General features: G+C 38.5%; 1 protein-coding gene across 3 annotated transcripts; it reads right to left on the bottom strand.

Annotated features, from left to right (window-relative positions):
• Positions 1 to 266: 266 nt before the first annotated feature.
• On the bottom strand, positions 267 to 5,063 carry LOC125262925 (serine/threonine-protein kinase pim-1-like). Of its 3 annotated transcripts, none has more exons than XM_048181772.1 (10): positions 4,427 to 5,063; positions 3,868 to 4,029; positions 2,940 to 3,131; positions 2,669 to 2,763; positions 2,445 to 2,495; positions 1,844 to 2,201; positions 1,637 to 1,774; positions 1,345 to 1,450; positions 1,133 to 1,242; positions 267 to 933 (listed from the first exon to the last, which is right to left on the bottom strand). In XM_048181772.1, exons 1-8 carry the CDS (start codon positions 4,653 to 4,655, stop codon positions 1,350 to 1,352), a joined length of 1,326 nt encoding a protein of 441 aa, XP_048037729.1. In that variant the 5' UTR covers positions 4,656 to 5,063; the 3' UTR covers positions 267 to 933; positions 1,133 to 1,242; positions 1,345 to 1,349. The 3 variants fall into 3 exon arrangements, with proteins under 3 accessions (XP_048037729.1, XP_048037736.1, XP_048037743.1); XM_048181779.1 differs by having other exon boundaries at positions 1,117 to 1,242; XM_048181786.1 differs by lacking the exon at positions 2,940 to 3,131.
• Between the last annotated feature and the right edge of the window lie 2,766 nt (positions 5,064 to 7,829).

The raw sequence follows: 7,829 nt of genomic DNA on the forward strand, positions 1-7,829 counted from the left end.
TTTTAGCGAAATGTATATTTTAGAATTATTGCACTTCTATTGCGCTTGTTCACTGTGAAGTTTAGCAGCAAAATGGAAATATTTGCATGACTTTCTAACATTTACAGACCCGGGTTTGAATCCATGGGTGTACATATATCTGTTCCCAATGTCTCTCTGATCTCTAGATAAGTGAGCTTTACTGGTATACTAGGGGGTGTCTGTAAAATACCAGTAAAGACAAATTCCTAAGCTGTGCCATTATTTTTAAAGATCACTTTATTGTATTATTATTGTATTGTATTTATCACTTTATTGTATTAGAATCACACAATAATGAAGCCATTAGCACACTACAAGTTTACAATTAATACAACCTGAACTTCAGCACTTCTTTTGGACAACTAAAATGCATTTAGTACAAAATGAGTTGATCCACTTGAACAGACTTTAAGTATAACAATTTACAGTGTGCCACAAATACATTTAGTTACACTAAATTACATTTGAATAAATTGTGCTATTTTTTCACTAAGGAAGGATTGATTAAAGCCAGCTTCCAGGCAAGTACAAGGTGTGGCGTAAAATTGTGTGGACACTGAAGTTGTGTGAAATCCTTGTCCACAGTAATTCAGGAAAATGGCTGGGCTTGACACGACGCTTGTCTGAAACATGGTGGTCTGGCCTGGAAGAACGGAGTCCAAATGTAAGCCTCCAGCACTTCCTGTCAGGCTGCAAGGTGGGGCTCGCACTGCTATCAGTGGGACGTGATAATGTTCTGAGAGGGTTGGTGGCACACAAACATTTCACAAGTAGAGGACAGTTGCCATCAGTGTCATCATGCAGGGGTGAAAGGGGAACGTCCCGGGGTTAAAGCCGTAAACCGTCCCTGGGGTCCCAGTCTGATAACCCCGCAGCTGAGCTATAGGCCCTGAGCTGCCAATGCAGGGGAACCTGCCAAATAATGAGAGCATGATATTAATTATGGTCAAGAGGTGCCAAGAAGGCCTGAATCTATCAAAAAAAACATCTCTTTTCCATCTCTTTACACTCATCAAGTTTTGACACAAACAATTTTACTGTCACTCATGTCAGATCTTTATATGTTTTTCAAGCAATGTCATTTCCATTTTGTACCTGTTGTTGGTCTCACCTTTGGACACACGTGGTCTTATCCACGCTCCAGGGTTAAAGCGTGAACCGTCCCCGGCTGATGACCCATACAGCTGAACTATAGGCCCTGAGCTGCCAATGCAGGGGAACCTGGCAAATAATGAAAGCATGACATTAATTATGGTCAAAAGGTGCCAAGGCGGCCTTAATCTGTCAAAAAAATTTTTAAAAATCTCTTTCTCTTATGCTTACTTTTCTTATGCTTCAGTTTTTCTTTTAAACCAGTCATGCTTCAACATAGCCTGTAACGTCATCCGTGACTTTACATCATGAAGGTGCTCAAGAAGATCCAGGCATTCTGTAAACATTTTTTATAAGAGATCTGATTAGTCATGTTTGACTGAGATATGTAGTTCATGTAAGGTAATGTTACCATGAAATACACTGCATTTGTTACTATGACTTTCTCTGGATGCCCACTGATAATTTCACTGTCACTCATGTCAGGGCTTTATATGTTTTTCACACTAGTTATTGGTCTCACCTTTGGACACGCGTGGTCTCATCCAAAAGCAACGACTTATTCTCGGGACCAGCAGATCCAGCAGTATGCGTAAGTCCTCAGTTGTTGCCCATTCAGCATATTTTCTGATTGCACTGATTAATAGAGGTTCATCTTCTCCTGTAAGAAATACAGGCTCAGTGTTCAGTAAAACACCATCAGTGAACTGTGCTTAAAAAGCCGACTCACGTCTTTCTTCGACGAGCAGTGCGCCTCCAAAGTCCATCAGCTTTACATGCAGGGTATTTGTGTGGACAAGGATGTTTTTCATATGCGTGCGACGATAAACACCACGACTCATGCAGTGATGAAGAGCAACAATGAGCCCCTGAATGATGAGTTTCACCTCGGTTTCGGTCAGGTTACTGCTGTTTCGTTGGACATAATCAAACAGGCTGATGTAGGAACGTGGATACTCCATAATCAAGATGTCTTGATCTTCCATGACAAAGTGATCATATAATTGTACGAGATGCTCGCTAGTTGGAGGCTTTTGCACCATCAACATTGCAGCTGCCTCTTGACTTAAAGGGTTGGAATACCCAGGCTAAAGAAAAGAGATTGACAAAAGCTTAGTTAACTCCTTACCCATCTCAAATCTCCTAACTAAAGGCCCGGTACACTTCATTTTCCACTCTAGGGCTGCCGAAGATGAAAGCAATGTACTTTACAACTGATGTTTCTAGGCTATTTCAATTATATCTTACTCTGTCCACATACAAACTTTAATCAATTACCAAATTAGAATTTAATAAAACATTTTATGAAGAATAAAGTCTTTTCAACTTACCAATTCCACTAGTTTCTCAGGCCGGTTCTTCTTAATAAATTTGATCAATACCTGAAAAATGAAGAACATTTTTGTAAACTGATTTATTTTTGATTGTGTACATCTAATCTAACAGTCTGTACCTTTTTGATCAAAACTGTAAACACTGATGTTTTCATCAGGACTGAAAGAGTAAAGACAGAAATATACAGAATATATATGTGTCTACAGAAAGGGCAACATACTCGTTTGTCATCGGAGTTTCGAAATCCTAGATGATAACTGACACCACGTCTCGACTTCAGTTTCTTTACCACATCATAAAGAGATTCAAAGGATCCTGAAAAATGCACAACAACATATTAATATACAGCATGAGAATGAACTCCAGCAGCATCTGCTTGTGACGAAATACACCTGTGCAGATCAGCAGAAGACGAGGAAAAATGAAAACTAAACCCAGAAACATCAGGCTGACATAGACATGAATCAGAGTGGTAATATCTGGAGACTCACGGTCTGTTGGCTCAGACTCCTGCGGATCTGTGCCTGTCGGATCCACGCCGGATGTGTGTGGAAGCTCCTGCGATGGATCCTCAGGCACAAAAGCACACACTTGGGTTTCTTCCTGGGTTTGGAAGGATCCTTTTATCGACTTCCACGCTCTCCGGAGGCCAGCAAGGAATTTCCTCCATTTTGTGCGCTTTTCTGCAAACAATCAGAGTGAGAAAGAGCTTTATTGCCAGGTATGTTTACACATGAGAGACAGAATGACAGTGACAAGACACAGATAATAAAATAGAAGAAGTAAATAAGAAATAACAACATACAAAAAATATATTTTTAAAAAAAATACACAATAGACAAAAATAGATAGTACATGTATGAATATTGATTAGAAACATCTGTTTTTATCAGCACAGATTACAGCCGAATGATTAACTAGTAAATCTGTCCTAATGTAGAGCTGCTTTATGTTGCGAGTTCATGAGAGTTTCTGGGCCAATTTCCAACAACACTAGAAAGAGTACAAACTCAGTGCTGATGCTGTTTCACATTGAAGTCACACCGTAATTATCCTAATTGTGCGTACCATAAAGGGCACTAACCTAATGCCAGTTTTTCCCCAAATTGGTTATTAATCTGTGTGCACTCATGACATACTAAGAAAGCAAGAGGGAATGAGAATAAATAAAGGTGTGCGTTTGTGTGTTGTGAAGTCAAATGTGTTTGTGTGTGTATGGGTGTGGATTGGTAAAGAGAAATCTGATTGGCTAGTTTAGTTTTTAGTAATTGCCGCTTTTTCCACACACTAAAAAAATACAGATCTTTTGGTGGTCTTTCAGGTGAGGAACCAGCAGAAGACGAGGAAAAATGAAAACTAAACCCAGAAACATCAGGCTGACATAGACATGAATCAGAGTGGTAATATCTGGAGACTCACGGTCTGTTGGCTCAGACTCCCGCGGATCTGTGCCTGTCGGATCCACGCCGGATGTGTGTGGAAGCTCCTGCGATGGATCCTCAGGCACAAAAGCACACACTTGGGTTTCTTCCTGGGTTTGGATGGATTCTTTCTTAGACTTCCTCCCTTGTGTGTGCTTTTCTGCAAACAATCAGAGTGAGAAAGAGCTTTATTGCCAGGTATGTTTACACAAGTGAGACAGAATGACAGTGACAAGACAAATAAAAATAGAATAAGTAAACAGGAAATAACAACATACAAAAAATATATTTTTTAAAAATACGCAATATACAGTATATGAATGAATGTTGATTAGAAACATTGTTTTTATCAGCACAGATTACAGCTACATGATTCACGAGTAAAACTGTCCTAATGCAGCGAGTTCATGTGAATAATTAGCAGGTTTTGCATTGTTTCTGTGCTCAGCAAATTTCCAAGAACACTTGAAAAGTTAAAAACACAGTGCTGATGCTGTTACATAGAAGTCACAAAGTAATTGTCTCCTGCAGTTTGACTTATTAACGTTGTCAGTTACCTGTTGAATCGTCCTCCCAGGCGACTGTAGGGACAGCCGGTGGTCGAGGCGCCTCTGTCGGGAGCTGTTGGCAGCTGCTACTGCAGGCCTTTCTGTCAGCCGGCTTCACAGCGCCACTCAGCGGCTCAACTTGAGCGTCCTCGAATGAGTCCAAGCTGCTGCAGCTTTCCAGCTCCAGTGGAAAGTTGGCAAACATAGTGTCCAATGTAACAGTCGCCAGATGCTCCATCTCAACGAGCTGTGAACACTGTATTTGCCTGTTGGTTCTAGCGGTAGACTTGTAACACTCAGTACTACAGATCGATCGCAAGAGACCAAAGAGCAGCTTTAAACTCTGACAAAGAGTTTCGACTGACTCGATTTATGAAGCGGCTGCGCGCACTGTGACGTCACAATAACGCGTTCCACGATTCACGATTCCAAGCGGTCTGGACGAAGGGGCGGGGCACAATTTCATTGGTTGATAATTCAGCAAATCTTATTGGCTTAGACGCTTCGAGCCTGAGCGTAAACATTCCTTAATGTATGATTTTGTGAATGATTTGGCCATATACAGAAATATTAAGTGCTAACTATGAATGTGATATTTTCCAAGTAAAATAAAAAGTTGTATAAAGAAGCACATGGTGCATTTGGAATAAAAAATAAATAAAAAAGACCACATCATACAGATCTATTTGTATACACGATCTAATAAATTAAATTAATAAATTACATCCAACCAACACATTTTTTTTTAATATATACAATTAAAAAAAGATGAGTCACTGATTCTTTGGCATTGCCACAAAATTCGCATCAGTTTTCAATATTCAAATGGAAATGTTCAAGCAACTCCTTGACAGGGTAAATTCTGTGTACAATTTTATAGGGCACTTCTCTAATTTTATTATTAATAAAAAAAAAGTGTATTTGTTATTACCATACTCTTTTCCAGTTAATATTTTCATATTTAGTAGATCAAAACACTGTTGAACAAGGCAAATAGTATATATATATATATATATATATATATATATATATATATTTGTTACTGCATTTATCTATTACTATATTAATATCTCCCATAAATATTGTATCACTATAAAAACTGGTTTGACGATCAACATTTATAGGATAGAATCCAGGATTTCGTAACAACTCTGTCAGGGATTGCATCAAAGATAATAGCATATTCTTTTGGCCTCACAAGAATCATAAATCTATTGATAAATTCAGAATATGTTAAAAGTAAACCTTGTTCATTAAGCGACTGACTAACAGTAAGAATTCCATCCAACATCCCATTTCTGATTAAAGATTGACTTCTTTTTGTACAAGATGTCTTTATTATTCCATATGAAGTATTGATGCGGTGAAAAGTTATTTTTATAGATTAATTGCCAAGCCAGCAGTGCCTGCTTATGAAAGTTTGCTGGTTTAACTGGGATTTTTTCGACCAAAAAAATAAATTTTAAAAGAAAATGAATGCCACCCAAAGACTTAAATATGAAAACATTCCATGCACTATCTTTATTTTTAATAAATCCAATTATCTATTTTATCTTAAACACATTATTAGGATCTGTAAAATGTAAAACTTGAAGGCCACCAAATTCTCTATTATTGTTTAGAATATCTTTCAGTAAATAGTGTATTTTCTTCCTCCAAATAAAATCCTGAAGAATCTTGTCTAATTTCCTGACAACATTGTTTGGAGCATCTGCTGACATCCATATATAAACAGACCTTGAGATCCTTCTGCTTTTGAGAGCAGAACACGTCCATTCAGGGGCAGATCTCTCATGAGCCACATACTGAATCTGTTTTTTAAGAATTAATTCACTTTCTAATTAAAATTTCCTGATAATTTACTCACCCCCATGTCATCCAAGATGTTCATGTCTTTTTTTTTTCTTTTTTTTTTTTTGATGAAAATATTCCAGGATTTTTCTCCATATAGTGGATTTCAATGGACTCCAAACGGTTGAAGGTCAAAATTAGTTTCATTGCAGCTTCAAAGCGTTCTACGTGATCCCAGACGAGAAATAAGGGTCTTATCTAGAGAAACCATCGCTCATTTTTTTTATTTTATTTTTTTATTTTATACATTTTAACCATAAATGCTCATCTTGAAATAGCTCTTTTCTTCTTCGGGTGCTTCTCAATTCTTATTTGTGCATCCTCGTTTCCTTTCCTCGCATCTTAGCTCCACCCCTTCAGGATGTGAGGGAAGGAAACAAGGAAAAGATGCGAGGACGGATGAATTGAATTAAGTGAAATGATATATCCTCGCTCCCTTTAGCGTCTCTTCAAAGCGTCATCAGCTGCACTCGAGGGATCTACCCACATGTTGTTAAAGTTTGGCTATTTAAAAAAAAATATATATTATAAATATTAATAAAACAAGATGCCCCGTTGAAATATGTGAGATGTAAAGTTTATTTAAACTGCATACATTAAAGCATCTATTTAAATTATTGTGACAGATATGAAGGGGGAGGAGAATTTATGCGTGCGTCACGTTTCTCGATGAGAAAGACTTCCACAAAGGATGCACCTGTGTATCCTCGCTCATGACTCCTCGGGAAGCCTCCTCACTCCTCGATCCTCACCTCCTCATGGTGCAATTAGAGAATTGAGATATCCTTCAAGATGGCTGAGCTCAATCGGTTTCCGGGTCATAGGATGGAGAACGGAGGAACGAGGAAACGAGGAGGGATATTGGCTGCGTCCGAAAACTGGAAAATGCTGCCTTCTGAGGACACATTTCCAGGTAGTAAGGCATCAAGGCATGTCCGAATCCAATGTTAGCTTCACTTCCTGTCTCATGAGATACCTTCATCTGATCGATTTTTGAAGGAAGCATAGATGTATCCTTAGCTGCCTTTGATATCCCACAATCCTGTGCTTTCCATTCTGTGACACTTGAGCTAGAAAAATAAAGATGGCGTCCGGAAGTTCCGTTTGCTGCTCAGTTTGTGTGTAAATGTACGATTTTGACCAACATATTTCAATTATTATATCATTCCTATCGAGAAATTACTACTGTAGTAATTAATTATTTGTTTAGTTCTCACCAAAGCTCACGCTATATTGCTGTAGATCATTAAACTGTTACGCTGCCTCAAAAGTCTGTCTGAAATCAGTTTCGTGAGGTGCCTTCATGCACAAATGCTGCCGTACAAGTCATTCTCTTATAAGACAGCGAGGCAGCAAGACAGCTACCTAGGTTTTCGGACGCAGCCAACGAGAAGCACCCTTCTTCTTCTTCTTCTTCTCCTCTATTTGAATTCCAGCAGTGTAGACGCTGCTGAGTGTATTACTGCCCTCCACAGGTCAAAGTTTGAACTAATTGTTATATACTTGAACTGGCATATTGTATATGACAATTTAGCGTCCAGGACACTCAGCAATGTCTATT

The sequence above is a fragment of the Megalobrama amblycephala genome, linkage group LG1 (assembly GCF_018812025.1).
Source record: "Megalobrama amblycephala isolate DHTTF-2021 linkage group LG1, ASM1881202v1, whole genome shotgun sequence".
NCBI lineage: Eukaryota > Metazoa > Chordata > Actinopteri > Cypriniformes > Xenocyprididae > Megalobrama > Megalobrama amblycephala.

Coding starts and splice junctions, on each gene's coding strand:
- LOC125262925 (XM_048181772.1), bottom strand. CDS start 4,655: ATGGAGCATCTGGCGACTGTTACATTGGACACTATGTTTGCCAACTTT. Junction 2,496..2,668: donor GAAACTCCGATGACAAACGA/GTATGTTGCCCT, acceptor TTCATTTTTCAG/GTATTGATCAAATTTATTAA. Junction 1,451..1,636: donor GAGACCACGCGTGTCCAAAG/GTGAGACCAATA, acceptor AAATGTTTACAG/AATGCCTGGATCTTCTTGAG.